The sequence below is a fragment of the Aricia agestis genome, chromosome 11 (genome assembly GCF_905147365.1).
Source record: "Aricia agestis chromosome 11, ilAriAges1.1, whole genome shotgun sequence".
Classification (NCBI taxonomy): domain Eukaryota; kingdom Metazoa; phylum Arthropoda; class Insecta; order Lepidoptera; family Lycaenidae; genus Aricia; species Aricia agestis.
In genome coordinates this window covers 17,155,980-17,176,671 of record NC_056416.1, presented here as the reverse complement: position 1 = coordinate 17,176,671, position 20,692 = coordinate 17,155,980, and the positions used below count along the sequence as shown (strand labels likewise).

Below are 20,692 nucleotides of genomic sequence, written 5' to 3'. Positions count from 1 at the left end.
TATGGTCTTTAGAGGCTGAGGCTGAGCAAAACAGATTACTTTATATTTTTGTAAAAGGCACCTTAGACGGTCCTTTAAACAAAATAGAAAATAGTAAATAAGGTTTGAAAATTGTTATATATTATACGACCGTGAAATGTAAGTTACTAAGGCTTTTTACAGACGGACGGCACGTGTCGGCGGCACGTGTCGGCGGCAGTCGACGGCAGTAATTGACGGCACGTGTCGGTGGCAGTTGACGGCAGTTGACGGCACCCGACGGCAGCCGTTGACAGTTTATGACGCTTGCAGGAGGCCTAACACGACCTAAAACGATCACGTTTCCAGAACACTTTGTTGTAAGATTACCGTACTCACTTTTTAAATATATAATTTTACTAAAAAACAGTAAAAAAATGCAAAACCTTCTTAAATCGCTGTCAAATATCAACTTTTTTAAGCTTTTTTTCGCTTCGTTGAGGTGGTGGTAGGCCCCCAGTTGTGACGTACCGCCTAAAGGTAAGCGGCCGCAGGTCGTTATCATACGCAACGGACGTCTCGCACCAAATGGATAATTTTTTCACAGTACGTCCGCTGAATCGGCAGCGTACTGATTATCGACTAGCCTAGTAAATGAATACTCAAAAGGGGGGTGTGGTGTGGATAGAATAGTCGAAAGCAGAAATTTTGACTTAGAAACTTTTTTGGACTAATAATTTGAAGATACTACAGACATAACTGTCTAGTCGGTTATCCGTACGATGCCGATACAGTGGACGTACTGTAAAAAAAATATCCGTTTGTTGCGAGACGTCCGTTGCGTACGATACCGACTTGTGGACCTTTACCTTTACGCGCTACGTCGCAACTGCAAGCGGCAAGTCGGCGGCAGTCGACGGCGTGCTGCCGACACGTGCCGTTCGTCTGTAAGCGCTCTATATTTTATTCTTTACAGCGATATCATGTCTTTAAAAGCGGAGCTGGTCAAGTCAGTACTTTTTACCAATGTCATGCCAATGCTTTTTATTTACAAGTTTAAGAAAACAACTAAATGTCAATCTTGACAGAATGCGTTGACATTTTGGAAATTTGAAAAATGGTGGATCTTCTCAATCTCAAGTGAAAAAGTGAATATTGTGTACAACTTACAAGGGACGCTTTCAAATAATTTTATTTTACAGATAAATTGAATTAAACTGTAATAAATTTAATTGTCCGTAATACCTAAAAGCAATAATGTCGCGATCAGTGCGTGCTGAAACCAGAAATCGCGTCAAAGATGATATCAAGAGAGTCATGCAAGCTGTTGAAAAAGTTCGCCATTGGTAAGCTTCTACCGTAAAATAACAACATAATATAGAATATATTTATATTTTGAGTAATATCAATATTAACTTTAAATAAAGGGAGAAGAAATGGGTAACTATCGGCGAGACGACCATGAAAATTTACAAATGGGTTCCCATATCCACAAACGAGCAGAAAAAGAAACATGCTGCCAAACGGGAGAACAAGGAAAATACTCTCACTCCCAAAAAAATGCACGACTCATCCAATTCCAATTTCGGAATGGCAGAGGATTCTAACACATGTAAGTTTAATTTTATTGCCTAGTTTGTTTTAAAAGTTCTTTAAAACTGTACTTGCTATAATCTATAGCATATTGTGTTAAGAAGATAAAATAGGATTTTTTAAAATTTTCTTGTATTTTGTGGTATTGGAGAAAAAATTGACCCAAAGTTGCAAAAAGTATAATATTATTTATACATATGATGCATACTTTTGTGGATTCTATGCAATTTTTTATAACATAAGACATGCTCAACATGACTTGGTCATAGGTTTTTCACCAGCCAAACTTGCTTTTTCAGGCTTTTCAACTGTGAGTGATTCTCAAGGACCAACTGACTTTACATCGACACAACTAAACTTCTCCGAAGACTCAAACTCACAGAGCAGCGGTACCACAACCCCAGCAAAAAGATTAAAAACTGACTGAGTCGGTAAAAGTACATATAAGGACTGTGAATAACACAAGAATGTAGTGTGTGGTGAATGTGCAACGTGACTGGTTCCCCGTGCTCGTGACAAATTATATGTGTATATAACAAAGTGTAATGTTAATTTTATGTAATGAGATGAAAGGTGTTATCAATTAAATATTTATTTAAGATGATACAGTCTTCATCATTTTATAATTTCTTGTTATTGGCAGTTTTGTCATTTTTGGATCCCTGATATACTTTGGTAGTGTCTCTTTGGTATTTGATTAACATTGTAGCTCTCAAATATAGTCTGATAATTATACCTTTTATCAATAAATGCAATAAAACAACATAATGTTAGGTATAATGTGTTTTAAACAGTAACTTATGAGCTACGAATAATAAAAACTAAGGAAACGTAACTCCCATACTTCAACCGTTTTAAATTTGGCTCCTTTTCGAACACAAAAATATGACAATTCAGATTTTCGCCAAGGTCGTATCCCAGGTAACGTATCATAATATTGAGCGCCGGACGACAGCCTGCGCGGTTATTGTCATTGTCATAGATAAGTAAAATATCATTGGAGAATACTCATATTATCATCTTATAAGTTATAACGCATTTAGTATAATGTCAGCGAGACCCTAAAATTTCGTTTATGATTAAATTGTTACATCTTGCATAACACTGTCCATGGCGACTTTGTAAAAATTTTGTAATTATATTATTTTTTGATTATTGTACTTTTAAAATAACATTTAAATTTAATAAGACAAACACAAAGAGACCAGCTTAATTTTACGCAAATACCCTAGCATCCAACTTAAATAAACCATCTTTTTTGGGTCGACAAAACACATACAAGAAATTTAAGCATAATTTTAAACAATTCACTTACAGATGAAAGGTTATTCCTGTATTAAAAGTCGTATGTATCACTTCTACGCCTTTTTCAGGACATTTAGGCATTTTAACAACGAAAATATTGTAAAAAGCTACGTAAAAAGTAAGACTGGGTTGCACCAACTAACTTTAACTTTCACAGATTACTAGTATATGTTAACTTTAACCTTAACTATAACCGGAAAAATTGACAGATGTCGTATGAGAATATGGGGTGTTTGGACGCCATATTTAACTTTAACTTTAACTCTGGTGCAACCCAGTCTAAGTAAACAAACCTATGTAAACAAATTGTGAAATGAGTTTGACAACAATTGTCGTGTCAACCTGGTTGAATGTCACTCGAGTATATATACACGAAAAATGTGTACCGAACACATGCATAAAATATCCATGTATTCGGGTCACATTTTGTAGCCTTTTGGTGCACTTTTTTTGACGGAGTTACTCTTCCTTAGTTTTTATTATTCGTAGCTTATGAGTAAAATTATTTAATAGTAAGGAACTGTAGATCCAGTGGCCGTGGAGGATGTAGCAGCAGAGTATATGGACTCCTTGACGGACTGGTCAGAACACTCCACTTCTTGCACTCCCAGTATACTTGTTAAGAAGTCCTTCAGTGATATATTCTGTGACAAATATTTCTATTTTTTATATTTACTTTGCTCTATGTTTGATAACATGACATGACAATTATTTGCGAAATAAAACATTGTAAGTACAGGATTTATCTGTGGAACCCAAACTAGGCAAAGCCTGTATCTTGGTGGTCCTAGTATTATACACAATCAATTTCACAATCAACTATTAGACGCGCTTTCGGACAAAGGACAGAAATTGAGGTTTCATCTACAATTAAACAAAGCATTTAGACTAAATAGATACAACCAATGATGATTTCTTTGTTTAACTCTATTATCTTTCTGCCTAAGTATTTTTACAAAGGCAACTAACTCAATACCTAAATAATCCACATAGTCGATTAGTCCAAACTTATAATATTATGCTCTTTTAGTAGCATAAAGGAAATGCATTATTCTCCATATTTTGGACTCTTATTTTTTTGTGTCACTTGACTGTTACATGTATTTTGCTAACCTCAGGCATAAAGGAGAAGTCCTCTTCCACCATGTTGCTTCTGGTCTCCGGGCACATCTCACACAACACTGACAGCAGGTACCAGCTGAGCTCCCGGGAGAAACATTCTCCTAACAAGATCAGAAACACTGTTAGTGACATGGTATTATTGTCCATTATATTATAATAATAAGTACCATCAAGGAAATTGATCCCTAGGCTGTTAACGGACCTATGTCATGTGGTTGGCTTATGTCAATTTAATGTTAGCTGTGAATTGTGATCGATCGGGTGGGTTTGACTTAACGCAACCAAATTACTTAGGTCCGCCATCTGTCTAGGAACCAACTACTTACTACATACAAGTACTTACATACATTGAAAGGAATGTGACAAGATGATTTGTTCCTAACGTACTACTAGCCGGCCCACGCGTACTGACGCCATCGAGCTTTTAAAGCTGGTTTGTGGTATGATCCTCTTATTAATTTTTTCCACCTTTACATAGTACATAATGCCATCCATTTGAAATTAACCATTCAACAGACTTTCAACACGTTGATGGCTTATGTAAAGCTGCCAGCTTTATAGATCCTTCCTTGCTAATATGATATCCCAATCCTTATTAATACTTACTTAGTAACCTGAGTAATATTTTAACTACCATTTTGTGCGAGCACGGCAATGAACGCGTCGCGAGGAAGGGCTGGTGCGGCTCGCAGCTCCGCGAAGAGGCGGAAGGCAGCCCTCACCTAATGGCAGAGCATAATATTATGTAAGTGTTTAATAATATTAAAATTATAAATGCGAAAATATGGTCGTCTCTATTTCGTCTTCTTTCCTGAACTACAAAACCGTTTTTAATGAAATTTGGTATAGAGGTCATAAAACAAATAGGCGCTGTTAAGCTGATCGCACATTTGTCAGCACCGCGGTACGCGTCGAACGCACCGCATAGTACACGAAATGCGACACATAGGTACGGTGCGGACGAATGTGCGAAGTTTCACTGCATCATTTCATACCACGAATTCTAAAACACGGCGCGTGCTTGCTGATAAATGTACGATCACCACACTACCATTTACAAAGAGTTGTTTCAAATGTTTGAAACAACTCTTTGTAATTGGTAGTGTGACAGTCACAGCTTCTCGATATAGTAATTCTCAAGCCCCAATATAACACAGTAAACCTGCTTGTAGTTGTCGCCGAGCGCGGGCCGGTGGTTTAGGTACAGCATCACGAACTGCTCGAAGTCCACCTCGTATGAGGGCTGCCGTCGGTACACGTCGTACTTCGCTTCGGTGATCAGATTCTCTGCCTGAACGATGGGACTAAGTTACGAAATATAAAGAAAATTAGCATCGAATTATCTATATTCTATGCTAATTATTTTATTTATACGGACAGGTAACGAGAAAGCAGCGATCCGATCTGCGATAGTAACTCGATGAAAATGTTGAGTGTCAACGTGCCCACGAAGTCCGATTCGCAGCCTCGGCGGGTTCGCTACGCGCTGCGTTCGCGTTTCTCCATAAAATAGCTGAAATAACACCCTAAAGAATAATCTATTAAGATGGACGGCAAGGACATGCAGACAACATCTAGTTTGTATATTAACCTCGTACTCCGTAAGGAAGAAGCCTAGCGTCCTCATGAGGTCGGGCAGCGCGTCGACCGGGATGTGGTCGCGCACGCGCCGAGCTACCGGCGTAAACGTGCCCTGACACACCACCTGAGTGAAAATACTCTATAGTCTTTACATCAATTATTACGAATACAGTAAAGTACAAAAAACAGTATTAGTGGCAAAAATAGGAGGTAGAGCTTAGAGAAGGCCAATGGGTATATTATGCAGTAAGATTTGATCTTGGATTATCCGGTCATCAATAATAATTGAACAGGTTAAAATTTAGATAAAGGCATATCGTTATCTGTCTTTTCTTTTATTTTTCCGAGGTACGAGTTGAGATATCAATTTTAATATGAAAAGTATGTGGGTATATTATAGTCACCACTCACCAGTCAATCACTTGTAGACAGTGGTGGTAATGACACTGATGAGTGATGACAATAAACACCTGGACATAGTAGAACAGGTCTCGTATCTCCTGGAACAGCCAGCCGGGGCGGCCGCCATCCAGCAGGCAGTAGTAGGGCTCCAGGCCGCAGCCGCCGCGCTTCGTTGTCGTCTCCACTGACCTGGCCATCAACATCGATCATCATACAAGGCCTCCAGGACATGTCCAAATCACGTTTTTAAGGTGAGTTGGATTAGCTGCGTATACTGTTGTATTTGATTACAGAAAATCAATAATAATAATAATAATAATCAATAATAATAAAATAATAATAACTAATGTCAGGATTGAGAATTTTGTATAATGATATACAGGCAGTGCTCACAACAAGCCACAAAAGTAACCCATTTAACACATTTATAGCGAGTTATACTTGAATACAGTCTCCCACTGCGTCACACAACAGTCCTTGGCTCCGATGGTAAAGAGTGCGCCGCTGCGCTCGTGGTAGCACGAGTCCACCACCTAATGAGGTAATAATACAGTCTTGATAAAACAGTAGGACAAATAAGTGAAACAAACTTTAAACGAATGATTTTTAGAATCGTATTGCGACCGGTTTAAATTTTTATTTTACACTTAATGACAATACTGTCTCGTAGTTGTATTGTATCGAGACTGCATCGTAAGCGTATGGAAGTTATTTTAATATTGGTTTAAAATATCTATGAACGTAGTGCGTACTACTCAAATTAGGTACTTTAACAAAAGACATGTTCAACATACTCAATAATTAAAAGTAATTTCCAGCTCACACCTGCAGCGGATGCCCCAACATCGCCACATGCTTCCACGGGTTCCCGTCCAGCGGCATCTTCTGCAGCCCTACGACGTCCTTCGTGATGAACACCAGGTACTGCTGCTGCTCATCATCAGCGGTTCTGCTGACGAGGTACAGGCGGCGGGCCGGGTGCGAGAACCGCGGGCCGAGGACGGTGGATAGACAGGTACCGGTAGAGCTGTTCACTATCTTGTATTTGAACTGCGAATAAACAAATAAAAACGGAAACCGACAAAACGTACTTGTCACAAACTCACTCATTAGCATTCATTTCCACGCGAAAAATATACCATCCACATCACCTTGATGAGATCTTCCACTGTGCGTTTTTCGCGTATCTTTCTGTCGCACACTGTAAAACTCTGAAACGAACTGTCACCAGCAGTATTTCCGGGACCAATACGACCTGCAAACCTTCAATAAGAGAGCGTAATCCCCTTTAAAAGGCCGGCAACGGACCTGTAGCTCTTCTAATGTTGCGAGTGTCCATGAGCGACAGTTGTTGCTACTTGCTTTCCATCAAGGGACCCGTTAGTTAGTTTGCCCCCTTATTTTGTAAAAAAAGAGAGATGAGTTCTCCGTGTTCGTAATATTAGGAAGTTGCGATGATGGACAGTATATCACACCTGATCATTAGCAACCAACACCAGCCGCAGGTCCACATGAAAAGTCTCCTCATCCAGCCCAGGTGGCGTCGGCCACGGTATACCGGTCAGCGGCAACGCCGACTGCTCCACTCTGTTACTGCTGACCACCTTCACCCCATCACCAACTTCGTACACCACCATCATCCGGTCCAAGCCCAGCGACACGAGGCCGCTCGGCGTGAAGAACAGAGAGGTGATGGGTTTGTAGTGCGCCTGCCGCTTGTCGATGTACCGCCAGCCGTCATCGTATTTGTACACGCACACGTACCTGCCTTTGTCCTGGAAGAAATGGAATCAACATTTTTATATTTTCATGTCAAAGGGACTTACTGTCTATGTCCGAATGCATGGCATGTGAGGTAGGTAAATGTTGCCGTATTAGCTGACTGTTCAAGTTTCAAATCTTGTTTGTTTTATACGATATAGTACCTAATATCTAAATGTATGGCGACTTCCCAACCTCTGATAGAAATAAATGTTTTATTTACGTACCGGTATGTATTCTTTCTTAGCTTTATGTTTTCTTTACCAGTGGGACTAGAAATGATCGAAAAGTAGCATCATTGGCAAGCGCAAGAAGCTACTCACCGCCGTTGCTAACAACTTGGCGTCTCCACTGTATCGGATGTGCGTTATGGGGTATCTGGTATGGTCCTTCTCCTCTTTTATACTCAGAAATGTCGGGTGTAAGAATAATAATTTCCCACTGTTGAGACCACAAGCGAGATGCAATCCTAAAAATTCAAAATATTTCAGTTTGTGATTTGACGCTGGAAGAATACCGTACGTGTGTCCGCTTGCGCTAAATCTTAAATTTTTAAATCAATAATAATAATCAATAAACTTTGTTCCCTCTATCTGTGGCAACGTAGCTCCTACTCAACAGATTTTAATACAAATTCTTATTATGTAGAAGGTCTTACCTTCGGGCGAGTACTCTATGGTAGTCACCGCGAGTCTCCGGTCGTCGTGCTTCTCAGCCCCGAGTGAGTCTCGAAGGTCGAGCCGGCGCGCGAGCCGCCGCCGCCCGCCGTCGTACAGTTCCACCGCACCGTCAACAGTGCCGACGCAGAGCAGGGGACTGGATATGAGGTATGTTGTATGTATCCATACTTCCATGCTAATATATTATAATTACTTATTGCGAAAATCGTTAAACCGATTTTAATAAAGGTGCGTATACTTTTAAGTCCGGGTAGAAGACTAGTGTTGTCTGCAAATTTGTGGCGCTGAAACTCGTACGTTTCTCTCACGTACGACTCAAATTATCTGTTTGTTGTCTGTGTGTCGTTACTAACTTCAGATCATAAACTAAATATTCGCATCACCTCCGCGACGGTAGCGAAACGGCGAAGCGGTAGCGATAATATAATTAATACTAGCTATTTGACCGAGCTTTGCTCGATATTCGATGAAACACGAATAAAATTACATTTTCTAAAAATTATTCCTAGCTAGATCGATTTATCGCTACCAAAACCCCCTATATACTAAATTTCATGAAAATCGTTGGAGCCGATTCCGAGATTCCAATTATATATATACAAGAATTGCTCGTTTAAAGATATAAAATATTTACAGGTATGTAGAATTTGTTTAAGTTAGGGTCAGTTATCAGTAGAGTTAAGCCGTGTGGATTCAGAAGCTTGGCTCTATATGAGATCTCATATCTTTTTTCATTCTTTTTTCACACCTTATGTGGTCGTCTCGGCCAATGTTCCAGAAATGTTTTTGGGTTTTTTTTTTTAATGAAATAAGGGGGCAAACGAGCAAACGGGTCACCTGATGGAAAGCAACTTCCGTCGCCCATGGACACTCGCAGCATCAGAAGAGCTGCAGGTGCGTTGCCGGCCTTTTAAGAGGGAATAGGGTAATAGGGGAGGGTAGGGATGGGAAGGGAAGGGAATAGGGAAGGGTAGGGAAGGGAATAGGGTAAGGGATTGGGCCTCCGGTAAACTCACTCACTCGGCGAAACACAGCGCAAGCGCTGTTTCACGCCGGTTTTCTGTGAGAACGTGGTATTTCTCCGGTCGAGCCGGCCCATTCGTGCTGAAGCATGGCTCTCCCACGTATAAAAGTGGGATTTCATATGTGTAATGTGTGCACGTTACATTTCCGGGTGCACGGTGACGGCGGCCGCCGCAGCGCCCCTGCAGTCCACGACGGTCAGCACTTTCCCGGTTAAAAACTCCACGTACTTGATACCTTCGTCACGCGTACCTTGAAGGTTAGAACTTAGAAGTTTAAAATTATACTCTGTTTAAATTGGTTTTTATAATTCGTAGATTTGAATTCAATTTAAATTACTTATTACCATAACAAGAGGACATAAGTTTTTAGTGTACGGTAAAATAGATACATTTAAATTGGTAATTGGTTTAATATTTCGACTTTCAAAGCTATTATTACACCTAGAGTACTGTATTGAGATAGGGTATCTGCTCTTAACTATGTGGGCACAAAATATTGTTATTATTCATGGCCGAATTTATATTTTTATGAGTATAGGCCACTTTAATCTTGCCGCCCCCATGTACGAACTCTGCCGCCATCCAAGGACGCTGCCCCCCATAGGCCATGGCCTATACTGCCTATACATAAATCCAGAGCTGTTATTATTGTTATAAACCTACAGACAAAGAAGTTCCTGGCGACAAAGGGCTTAGGTTCAACACAGTAGTCGTGCGGCAGGTTGTGTCGCAGCAGCTTGTCGCACGGCGCGCCGGTAGAGTCAGAACTGGTTGCCACCTTCTCCCAGCATGGACATATCTTCTTGCCTGATAAGCAAACATTATTTTATCGATTTGTAATTCGTTTATCATGCGGAAACCGCAAAATTTCTGTGTGTGTGTTCTCAATTGAGACTGTGTATCTCCGTACCAAATGTAATCCAACCCAGCAGCGTTAAGCTTGTAAGAGATCCTAGCTTCACGCTGTTATCCGTAGCAGACTTACAAACAGATACACTTTACTGTTTATATTAGAATGGATGCATGGCGCTACATTTCGAGCCAGCTGTCCTTGAACCTACATTTAGGGTTGAAAATCTTGATATTTCTGGGGAAGAGGTCGAAGCTGATCCACCGGACAGCGCCGAGCCGGTCGCGCATCACGTACACCAGCCGCATGTCCTCGTCGTAGAATTTCACCTCGCCGCCAGAGTTAGCCGTCGCGATAATTCTGAAGTGTGACGTCATCATTAGATTATGACGTGGACATCATCCTATTTGACGATTGATGCTGCAGGGCGTTTAAGAGCAAAATATTTTGTGGGAGTGACTCTTTAAGTCGGCAGCAAGCGTGAAACGCTCCTAAAATACTGTAGTCAGACACTGTAGTCTGTAGGGTTAAAAACCGCACGACATACCTCCAGCTTTCTGCGATACCAACTCGATGTTAGGGTTTGATTACTATACCTACCGAGTAGAGTGGTGAGACAGTGCTCTCGGCCAATAAAATCTACTGAAAGCACTCGGTAGATTTGAGGGCTTATTAATAAAAAATATTTGCTTCTCGCTTAGGGAGCATACCCATACTACGTGACCTACTTTTTAAGATTTTTGATGGATGTATTTAGAAACTTATCTTATAATCTGTCTAACCCATCAATGCTTTTTATCACATGTATAGCTCTGTCTTCGATGTGCAGCGTCTTGACGTTTTTGAGGCGGTCGTAATCCATAACTTGGTCTCCGTTTCCACCGCTGTACACCAGCACGCGGCCCCTGGTGGTGGCCACCAGCACCCGCGAGGAATTCTCCACGAAGGTGTAGCAGGAGAACCTCCCCCACTCCGGCATGGATCCCCCTATAGGACGCATTTTCAGCTCGTAATCGTCCGTTTCTCTTGTTTCTCCGAGCTCCTTGTTAATTTTTTTCTAGAAATTAAATAAAGTGATGTAATGACGCGTCGCTGTAGCAGTAAAAAGTAGGTACAGTCAGAAGCTCAATTACGTATTTATTACGATCCAATTAAATCGAAACGTATTCTACCAAATTATAAAGCTTTTAGGTCTGAATATAATCGGAATAGAGTAAAATTTTACACTAACTGCTGCTAATCCAATCCACAGCTGATACCTGGCCAGCACCACGAACTGCTCGGAGCGGCCGGGGTCGAAGCCCATGTCGACGATGCCTCCTCGACCCACAGCAAACGAGTGACTGGCTGGAAATATTATAATTTTGAACTATTATCTTGTTAAACTAATAAACGTTGCGTTAAATTGTGACTATAAGTTATGGATACAGTGTCACTTTCAGGACTTGCTGTGTGGACCATTCTTTATTTCATAGTTGGCAATGGCTAACGTTATAATATGCATTCTCCTGGTCAATGCCACAACACTTACCTTCCGGCGTATCGAGGCCGTTGGACCATATCCACCAGTGCACCGTCGCTTGGTCCTGGCAGGCGACAGTCAGGATATACTTGGCGTCGGCGCTGACGGCCATCTTGTGTAGTCTGCTAGCGCCGTGGGGGCTGAAGATGGTGCGGAGCGGCAGCAGGTCGCGCGCGTCCCACACGATCACCGCGTCCTCCGGCCCGGAGTCTGCCGTCACCAGGATCTTACCGTCCCCGTTCGCCGCTATGTTCGTCACCGTGTGCCTCTGCAAGACGAAACCTCTTCAAAATCACGCTCTACGTTGACTATTCGGTATATGGACTTTATGGTGAAAATGTATTCGAACGCAAAAAAATATGCTTTATAATGCGAATAAAAAAGACGAGGTACGAGTTTTCGTGAACTTCATAACAGGAAGGAAACGTACATGGCCTTCCAGTATCCTCTGCTGGTGCTTGGTCCAGTCGTAGAGCACGGCGCAGCTGCCGGCCGCGTACAGCACGCGCGTCTCCCACGGCGCCGTCAGCTTGAGGTTCACAACGCCCGCGCGCCAGTTGCACCCGTATATCCAGCGGATCACCTATAATAATATTTAAGACTATTGTGTAGTGCCGCGAGCGTAGAAAATAGGTATTTGGAAAACCATTCTCTGTCGCCACAGCGCTCGGCCCCCGCGCAAACGTGCGATAGAGAGAGTTGCAGTTCGGCTGTGATTCTAGGTATTTTTAGACAAAAATCGCGTTTCGTGGCATAACGTTTTGCATCCCTTACACTGTACTAAAACTAATATTTTTTGGTATCAATCTTTTCAGCTGAATCTAATCTATGCTTGTACGTTTTGCTTTGTTTGAAATTTTACGTTGTTTTTCAAATACAAACCATTTAAAATGAGAAAGATTTGAGCCTAAAAACCTAGATTTCAGAAGCTCGTAAGCTTTCAAACTAACAAAAATTTTGATAAAAGGAAAACGTAGAAGCATAGTTTTCACTAGAGGCAATAACATAGTAAAAAATCGTTGAAATCGGATAAGTTTTAGGGGTAGCAAAACGTTATGGCTTTTTGTATGGAGATGGACCCGGTAGTCGATCCTCTTAAGGGCATTTAGGTGCGAGAATCCAAGTTTCACACAGTTGCCTACAGGTAGGTATGTTTATAATATGTAACATACAATATACATGTACAGCAATACAGCATCATTCTCAATCAGAATCCTTAGAAGATATTATGTTATCATCATCATATCATCAGCTTTGTTCTTGATGGAAACCAGAACCAGGGTTGATGAGGTCCTGATTCCCGTCAGACAGTGTGAGAAGAGTGAGAGAGTAAGCTCTCAATAAACCCGTGTAGGTGCACTTACAAAGGGCGCGGGTTTCCTGGTAATGTGCACATCAGCTGTGTCCATGACTGGCAGTGACACGCTGTGGAAGCGTGACCGGGAAGACTGAGAGGCATCCGACCCCGACTCCGAGCGCCGCAGCGTCGGCCACGAGTGGATCTTTGAAAACATTGTAAAGCCTTGATTCTTCGATTTTGGGACCCTTGATTAAGAATAAGAATAATTTATTCCAAGACTATTCCAAGATATAAATAACGTCTTGGGATATTGATAACAAAATGACAAGCACTTCATCCTTATGTCATAGCTATAGTAAATGGTGTTAATTTTAGTAAGAACCTATCTACTTTTTATGCCATACAATTTAAAATTATTATTTTGCACGCCACTTACCCACTTATTAGGCAGAATCGGCAGAATGTTGGAAGACCTTTTTGTACCACATTTACGCAATAAATCATTCTATTCTATAGCTGCTATAACCAAGGAAATTGATACTGATCAATGATAATATTAGGCGTCCGTAGAGGCTTAATTGTTTTTGCAAGTGGGTCTATAAAACGTAGCGTGCTTGATGATAATAACACGAGTACGAGTAGGTGTTGTAGGATACTATGGCTACTGAAGTGGCAAGTTATTGTTCTTGATACAAACAATCCCTGCTTATTGGTATAATCGCAACACGACATAGCGTTGTTTCACGCCTTGTCTGTGAGGTCGTCGTTGAGCCGGCGCATCAGTGCCGAAGCAAAGCTCTCCCATGTCAATACAGAGTTACTGGAGTACCTAAATAATGACTAAGTATTGAGTAATGTAATTCACAAACCCTTTGTGAGATACTGTGACGTCCTCACAGAGTTATCTTGAGTCAAAGGTCAGAGCAGCTCGTTGACTGCGATCAGTCTTTGTCTGACGGCCATGTTGTCGCGATGTTTGTGTCTGCTCGTGTGCCTGCATTACTTCGGTGTCGTGAACACGGAGACCATATTCGTTGTGGACCCTATACCTACAGAAGATGAGGTTAGTCAATTCTTCAGAAAATATGACTGATACGCGACTGGTGATGATATATCAAGACATACTTAATATCAGATGTATCTTTATCATATAGCGCAGCGTACACAAGTTTTACTATATGTTTTGATGTGCAGTCATCCTGTATGATAACTAATATTATTCGTCATATCTCCCTCAAAAAAATGCAACTGAGCTTTCCCCGCAGGACTCCTGCGCAATGTGCATACATTTAGTAGTTATTGTCGGAAAATAATGCCTGCTTATGGCGTGCTTTTAGACAAAATAAACAGTGTCCTAAATTTTTTTCTACTTGTATATCAACAAACAGCAACAACCTTTATTTTTACTACACAACTTATATCACCATAAATAGCTACATTATCGTAGCCTATCGAATGATCTGTGTTCAGACTTCAGACCCATAATATTCGGTTCCAGCGTCGCTTTATGCAGCAATACGGCTACCTGTGGGAGGACGGGGGCGGGGCGGTGTACACGGCGGCGTCGCTGGCGGAGGCGGTGCGGCGCGTACAGCGGTTCGCCGGCCTCCCGCCCACCGGCCTCATGGACCCGCAGACTAGACGGGTGAGACTAAGGCCCTGGACCTGGTGGAGCGACGCTTGGCGACCGCCCAGGACACTGGTTTTTAGTACTACCAGCATCCTGGGCACCGAAGAAATGTCGCCAAATGCGCTGATATTGCGCTGAGTTTGCACCGCTACATCGTGAAGCGGGCGCTGCTTTAGCACACGGGGCGCTCATTCTTAATTAAATTAACTTTCCTTAATAAATTCAATTTCTTAATGAAGTTAACAGCCAAATAACTTATTTTTCAGCTATTCAAAAGTCGACGTTGTGGCGTCAAAGACATCGAGAGTGCCGAAGAAAGATCCAGAAGATTGAGGAGATACATACTACAGGAGGGATGGAAAAAGAGATCCATAACGTACAGGTACTTTTGATACGAGAAATAGGTTCTCGCATAATATACACAAGTTTAAGGTATATACACGACGCACCTCCCTTTTAGCTGTTGTGGACATGCCTTATTTTTTCTATTATATTATATAGAGTTACTAGCTGTCCCGGCAAACGTTGTTTTGCCATAAAATTATTTTCCCTATTTTTCTGCTTTTCTCTTGAAGGTTTTTCTGATTTTTTTTCTATAGACCTCACGGAGCCCGAGACCTTTCCAACGAATGCAAAACCGTGGAAATCGGTTCGTGCGTTCTGGAGTTATAGCGCCAGGAAGGAAAACCGAAGAAAAATGTCGTGATTCTAGTGTTTCGCCATAAAGCAGGGAGCACAATGGCTCTGGTGGCGGAACCAATAATGGCAATCTTAGGTCTTATTTTCGGTTAATAAAATTTTTTCGAAAATTAATGTCTAAAACAAACAAATATAACAGTACCTGAACTTTGTACAACCCGTTCGCGTTGAGTTTGCCGCTGTCAACTGTCACGCGTTTACCGTTCTCACACTCACTCGGTTCTGTGAGTGAATGTGAGTGAGTGAAAGAACGGTAAACGCGTGACAGTTGACAGCGGCAAACTTAGCGCGAACGGGTAGTAGACATTTTAGAAAAAATAAATACAATCCCGGGGGAGGCAACATGTGCGCAATAATCATCAAAACCTATTTTAAAAATGCTTCATAAAAATAAACATAATCAATAAGTAATAAAATAAGTCTTGTCTTCTAAATTACAAAATTATAAAAATTCCCGGTGACTCTGCTGGTAATTTTCGCCGGTAAATTTGTCATGACCTTCTTCGCCCTTTGACGTCTCGTACTTTATCGTCTAGTCTTGCCGGTTCAGCCAGCTTCCGACGTAGTGTGCGGTGTGGCGGTCCGGCCGACGTTCAAATGTTTCGTATCAGAAATTTCGGACAATGTGCGGCCGGGCTAAAGGTCTCAGCAACCAGGCCATAAGCTCCAAAAAAAAATAGTTGTTACACTATTTGACAGGATTGGACAACAAATGTTTGACATGTAATAAACAAATCAGCATCTATTGAAATGATAAAGTATTCATTAATCATTACACATATCGAGTTTTCATTGTTTTTAAGATGTATTCTGCTATTCGGGACGGAAACAAATCCAACAAATCAAAAACCATGGCAATCGGTCCAGCCGTTCTCGAGTTATAAGTGTTGTAACAAACACGACTTTCTTTTATATATATATATATATAATATATATATATATATATATATATATATATATATATATATATATATATATATATATATATATATATATATATATATATATATATATATATATATATATATATATATATATATATATATATATATATATAATATATATATAGAGATATAGATAACAGATACTGTGATCTTACATTTTTCCAGGGTGCTAAATGGTTCCCGCACGTTGGACGCGGCGCGCGCGGAGGCGTTGTTCGCGGCGGGTCTGGCGGTGTGGGCGGCGCCGAGCGGGCTGACCTTCTCCCGCGCTGACCCCGCCGCCCCCCGCGCCGACATACAGCTCTCCTTCGCCAGCAGGGACCATGGCGACGGGTGAGTATAAGATAGCTTGTGGAAGTCACTAGCAGTGGTATGTGATGTGTGGTAAGAATCACATGCTGATTCTGCCGTTAGCTTAGTCCATGTTTGCTGAAAATGACGGGAGAAAAGATCGACGAGTCTGTTTATGGCGTATTGTGGCTTATAGTGTAACTATCGCTAAAGGCGTTTAGGCTGAAGTTTCGAAACCAGCGGGCAGCGGGGCGGGAGCGGCGCGTGACAATATATAGATTTATTAACTAAGCGGCGCGTGGCGTACTAGACGGCTTATCAGTATAAATCTCGCCACCGCTGCGCCGCTTCCGCCCCGCTGCCCGCTGGTTTCCAGACTTCAGCCTTAAGGGCTGACGTAATCAAAAGTGATATTTCATATTAGCCTTATTCATTATTATATCAGCTTTGTTTACAAAATTATATTTTGTTTTTGATTGTTTAAGATGAAGCACGTAACTTTGCATGTATGTACCTATAATAAAAAGTTATGCTTCACGGCTTTAGACTATATCGTTAACATTTCCTAGGTTCCCATTTGACGGCGCGGGGCGGGTGGTGGCGCACGCGTTCCCGCCCCCCCACGGCGCGATGCACTTCGACGACGACGAGACGTGGGGCGACGGCAGCGCGGCCGATGACGACGACGACGTGACGGACTTCTTCGCCGTCGCCGTGCACGAGATCGGCCACGCGCTCGGGCTGTCGCACTCCGGCGTGCGCGCCTCCGTCATGTACCCCTACTACCAGGTGCCGGTGCAGCACCTGCACGACGACGATATACAGGGACTCCGCGCGCTATACTCTAATCTGCGTGAGTTAATTATAAAGTTTCCCAAGCACGTGGAAACTTGCACATTGACCTACGAGTATCACTACTTTCTCGCTCAAGCACGAAACCGCGCTATTGCCGCGTAAATGTTCAAACGGGACAGCGATACCTACGTGCTCGAGTGAACAAGACTATTATAGCAACTGTTCGATCGAATCACGCCCGCAACTCAAAATTAGTTTATCGTGTGAGAACCGTACATTTTTCCGAAATAAAAAGTATTCTATGCCCGTCCGAGTTCCCGGGACTCAAACGATCACCATACCAAATTTCATCAAAATCGGTTGAGCAGTTTAAGCGTAAAGAGGTAACAAACAGACAGACAGACAGGCAGACAGACATACTTCCGCATTTATAATATAATAAGTATGGATATAATATACGTTGTATAAAATTCAGCATCCACCGAGCTGAGTGTAGCAGAGCCACACACTGCCAGCTCGTACGCGCCGCCGTTCACGCGCGCAGACGCGGGGGCGGAGCGAGATGAGGGGGCCGGGCGGGACGCGGGAGCGGGGCGAGACGTGGGGGCGGACACGGGGGAGGAGTACGAAGAGGAGGAGGACATCCCGGACCTGTGCTTCACCAACTACGACACGCTGCAGGTCATCCAGGGCAAGATATACGTCTTCGAGGAGGAGGTAGAATCCATAAATCTAATTTAGATAAAACTAAGAAAGTCAAATACTATGTAATAAATAAATGTACAACACGGGTTTGAGTTTTACAATTATCACCATTCACCTTTGAATTTCAAATTAGGATCGATACTATAGACCTACTGTTGGTTGTTACTCTTCCCTATTTAGCCTATCTTTGTGTATTCGTAAACTTGCCTATAGGCTATAACTGTAAGAACTATTGCCTATGCTTGGACCCGTTGTCTATTCTTAAGACTTGCCTATACCCATGATATACTTAGTTAAGATAACCTTACCTATATAATATTATATCCTATTCCAGTGGGTGTGGGTACTGGAGGGGCGCAAGCGCGTGGCAGCGGGCTACCCGCGGCGCTGGCGCGAGCTGTTCCCCGGCCTGCCGCGTCACGTCACCCAGGTCCGAGCTATATACGAGAAGCGGGACGGACATATTGTGTTGTTTAACAGTTAGTATTCTTGTTTAAGATAAAAACTGACGCCAGAATGGTGGCGGGAAAGTACATAATAAAAAATTGATCAGTCAGTCAATCACACGGTTACTCGATCATTCTTTCGTCAGTCTTGCACTGATGCCAAACTGACCGTGTAACCCAGTCTTACATTCAACGTCTGATCATTTATTTCTCATGTCACCAGAGCGCAATTTCTGGGAGTACTCGGCGGAGTTCCGGCTGGTGCGTCGCGGGCGGCTGACGGAGTACCGGCTCCCGCGCACCGTCGCCGAGCTCACCTCCGCCTTCGTCTCCAACTACAACAATCGCACATACCTGCTCGAGGACGAGCGGTATTGGAGATTGGATGACGGATTAGGTCCGTTACGAACATGATCAGGAGATGCTAAATCTGCAGGGCAGAAATTGCACATTTGCTGTCGCATGCATAATAAGTGTACGATGCATGTGCGTATACAAAAATTTGAATGGACGGCAGATATTGTGCAATTTTTGCCTGTTGTTATGCTGTAGCGAGATATATAATCACCCTGCCGCTTTAAGTTTAAACGCGCTTCAAACTCTATAGCGCATTTTCCAACAGAAACAACATTTTGCCGCTACTCTTGGCTATAGCTAGGTCCTAACTTTTTGAAATACCGTAAGTTATATATTATACTGTGATAACTTATTGTGAACGGTAAAATCACCCAGATCGCGTAGACGGCGGCCATGTGAACGCGCGCCGCGCGTACGCCGGCCGCATGGACCCCGGCTACCCGCGCGACATGTCCGCGTGGCGCGACGTGCCCTACCCCGTCGACGCCGCACTCGTCTGGGAAGGAGGTCAGTCAACGCTCAAAAGACCTTGGACAAAATATCTCCTACTTTTATATCCACTACTCATTTGCAGTTGTTACTTGGTAAATGTGAGGGTACAAGCCAAACATCTTTAAGATCGTTTCACAAAAATGGAAGGGGAAGGCGCACATCGGGTGCAATTCAGAGAAGCGCGAAGAGAGGCCGGAGAATCGCTCCGCTGTTGGAACTTGGTTGTTCAATAATCGGACGTTTCGTTTAGTAGATCGAGATTCTTGATCAGACGGTGAGATGTTCTACACAATAATTAAATAATTAAACTATGCTCTGATTTCCCCCTTGCAGTTTCCTCGATTTAAAAGTTATACAACTCGCTAAACATAATGTTTAAAAATTTTCAGATACATTTTTCTTCCGCGGCCCCCGTTTCTGGAGGTTCGATAACACGCTGGTGCGCGCGCACGCGTACTACCCGCAGCCGACCGCGCCCGTGTGGTTCCCGTGCGCCACCACACAGGACATGATCGCCTATCTCACTAACGACGACCGGTAGACGGTCGGACGACAGAAACATTAGATAAGTATATGTGAACCATTGAGTTTCGTGTCTTGCGACAGCTATGGTACAGGAAAAAATAGAATAACTGCTGTCAATTGCTTGTAACATTGTCGTTCTAAAGTACTAACCCCTTTAGTAATAACAAAGGGTACACAATGAATGAGCTTCACAATGTTTTGTCTTTGTCTTTCAAGTGCCTATTTCGATGTATCAAACAAGGACAAAATTGTATAGTGTATCCGCATTCCGCTACATGAATATTTATTTAATAAGTGGTTACAGCAATAATTTAAAAGAAAGCGTGGAAATAAATCCTAGCTATCAAAATAACAGATGTGAGACCGTATCATATCCCCGGACCCCGCCTCAGTCTGTCTAGTCTACATCTACGAATAATAAAAACTAGTCTACATACACAAGATTGTATTTTGTAGAAAAAGCTTTAAAAATAAACGTGTAAATCAGAAAATTACAATATAGCTGTGATTTTTTCACTCAGTTCCTTGTGATCAATTTATACTAGCGCAGAGTCGAAGCGCAACGAAGCGAATTACGAAAACTGAACATAACATATTACGCTCTGGAGTTTAAGGTTGAATTTGTAATGTTCAGTTTTTGGTAATTCGCTTCGATGTGCTTCGACTCTGCGCTAGTATAAATTAACCCATAGTCTCGCTAATGTCACTG

At 42.3% G+C, this 20,692-nt stretch overlaps 3 protein-coding genes across 3 annotated transcripts; 2 read left to right on the top strand and 1 right to left on the bottom strand.

Annotated features, from left to right (window-relative positions):
- The first annotated feature begins 1,093 nt into the window (after positions 1-1,093).
- LOC121731785 (B-cell CLL/lymphoma 7 protein family member A) lies at positions 1,094-2,133 on the top strand. The gene is made up of 3 exons (XM_042121411.1): positions 1,094-1,304; positions 1,386-1,570; positions 1,851-2,133. Exons 1-3 carry the CDS (start codon positions 1,216-1,218, stop codon positions 1,976-1,978), a joined length of 402 nt encoding a protein of 133 aa, XP_041977345.1. The 5' UTR covers positions 1,094-1,215; the 3' UTR covers positions 1,979-2,133.
- Positions 2,134-3,334: 1,201 nt separating this feature from the next.
- On the bottom strand, positions 3,335-13,458 carry LOC121731892 (cilia- and flagella-associated protein 251-like). The gene is made up of 19 exons (XM_042121567.1): positions 13,164-13,458; positions 12,230-12,382; positions 11,809-12,067; positions 11,509-11,624; positions 11,060-11,334; positions 10,489-10,637; positions 10,091-10,234; positions 9,569-9,677; positions 8,381-8,538; positions 8,046-8,191; positions 7,437-7,736; positions 6,787-7,011; positions 6,403-6,494; positions 6,030-6,150; positions 5,570-5,683; positions 5,141-5,269; positions 4,613-4,700; positions 3,970-4,079; positions 3,335-3,500 (listed from the first exon to the last, which is right to left on the bottom strand). The coding sequence occupies exons 1-19, from the start codon at positions 13,311-13,313 to the stop codon at positions 3,363-3,365; spliced, it is 2,976 nt and encodes a 991-aa protein (XP_041977501.1). The 5' UTR covers positions 13,314-13,458; the 3' UTR covers positions 3,335-3,362.
- Positions 13,459-13,980: 522 nt separating this feature from the next.
- Positions 13,981-20,484, top strand: LOC121731780 (matrix metalloproteinase-2-like). Its single transcript, XM_042121402.1, has 10 exons — positions 13,981-14,162; positions 14,598-14,744; positions 14,996-15,111; positions 16,538-16,705; positions 17,233-17,516; positions 17,934-18,175; positions 18,498-18,642; positions 18,833-19,006; positions 19,342-19,473; positions 19,848-20,484. Exons 1-10 carry the CDS (start codon positions 14,061-14,063, stop codon positions 19,997-19,999), a joined length of 1,662 nt encoding a protein of 553 aa, XP_041977336.1. The 5' UTR covers positions 13,981-14,060; the 3' UTR covers positions 20,000-20,484.
- The last annotated feature ends 208 nt before the right edge of the window (positions 20,485-20,692 follow it).

Coding starts and splice junctions, on each gene's coding strand:
- LOC121731892 (XM_042121567.1), bottom strand. CDS start 13,313: ATGTTTTCAAAGATCCACTCGTGGCCGACGCTGCGGCGCTCGGAGTCG. Junction 7,737..8,045: donor CCAAGTTGTTAGCAACGGCG/GTGAGTAGCTTC, acceptor CATTTCTTCCAG/GACAAAGGCAGGTACGTGTG. Junction 5,684..6,029: donor ACCTGTTCTACTATGTCCAG/GTGTTTATTGTC, acceptor ATTTTCACTCAG/GTGGTGTGTCAGGGCACGTT.
- LOC121731785 (XM_042121411.1), top strand. CDS start 1,216: ATGTCGCGATCAGTGCGTGCTGAAACCAGAAATCGCGTCAAAGATGAT. Junction 1,305..1,385: donor GTTGAAAAAGTTCGCCATTG/GTAAGCTTCTAC, acceptor CTTTAAATAAAG/GGAGAAGAAATGGGTAACTA. Junction 1,571..1,850: donor GGCAGAGGATTCTAACACAT/GTAAGTTTAATT, acceptor TTGCTTTTTCAG/GCTTTTCAACTGTGAGTGAT.
- LOC121731780 (XM_042121402.1), top strand. CDS start 14,061: ATGTTGTCGCGATGTTTGTGTCTGCTCGTGTGCCTGCATTACTTCGGT. Junction 14,745..14,995: donor TGGACCCGCAGACTAGACGG/GTGAGACTAAGG, acceptor CTTATTTTTCAG/CTATTCAAAAGTCGACGTTG. Junction 18,643..18,832: donor ACATATTGTGTTGTTTAACA/GTTAGTATTCTT, acceptor TCATGTCACCAG/AGCGCAATTTCTGGGAGTAC.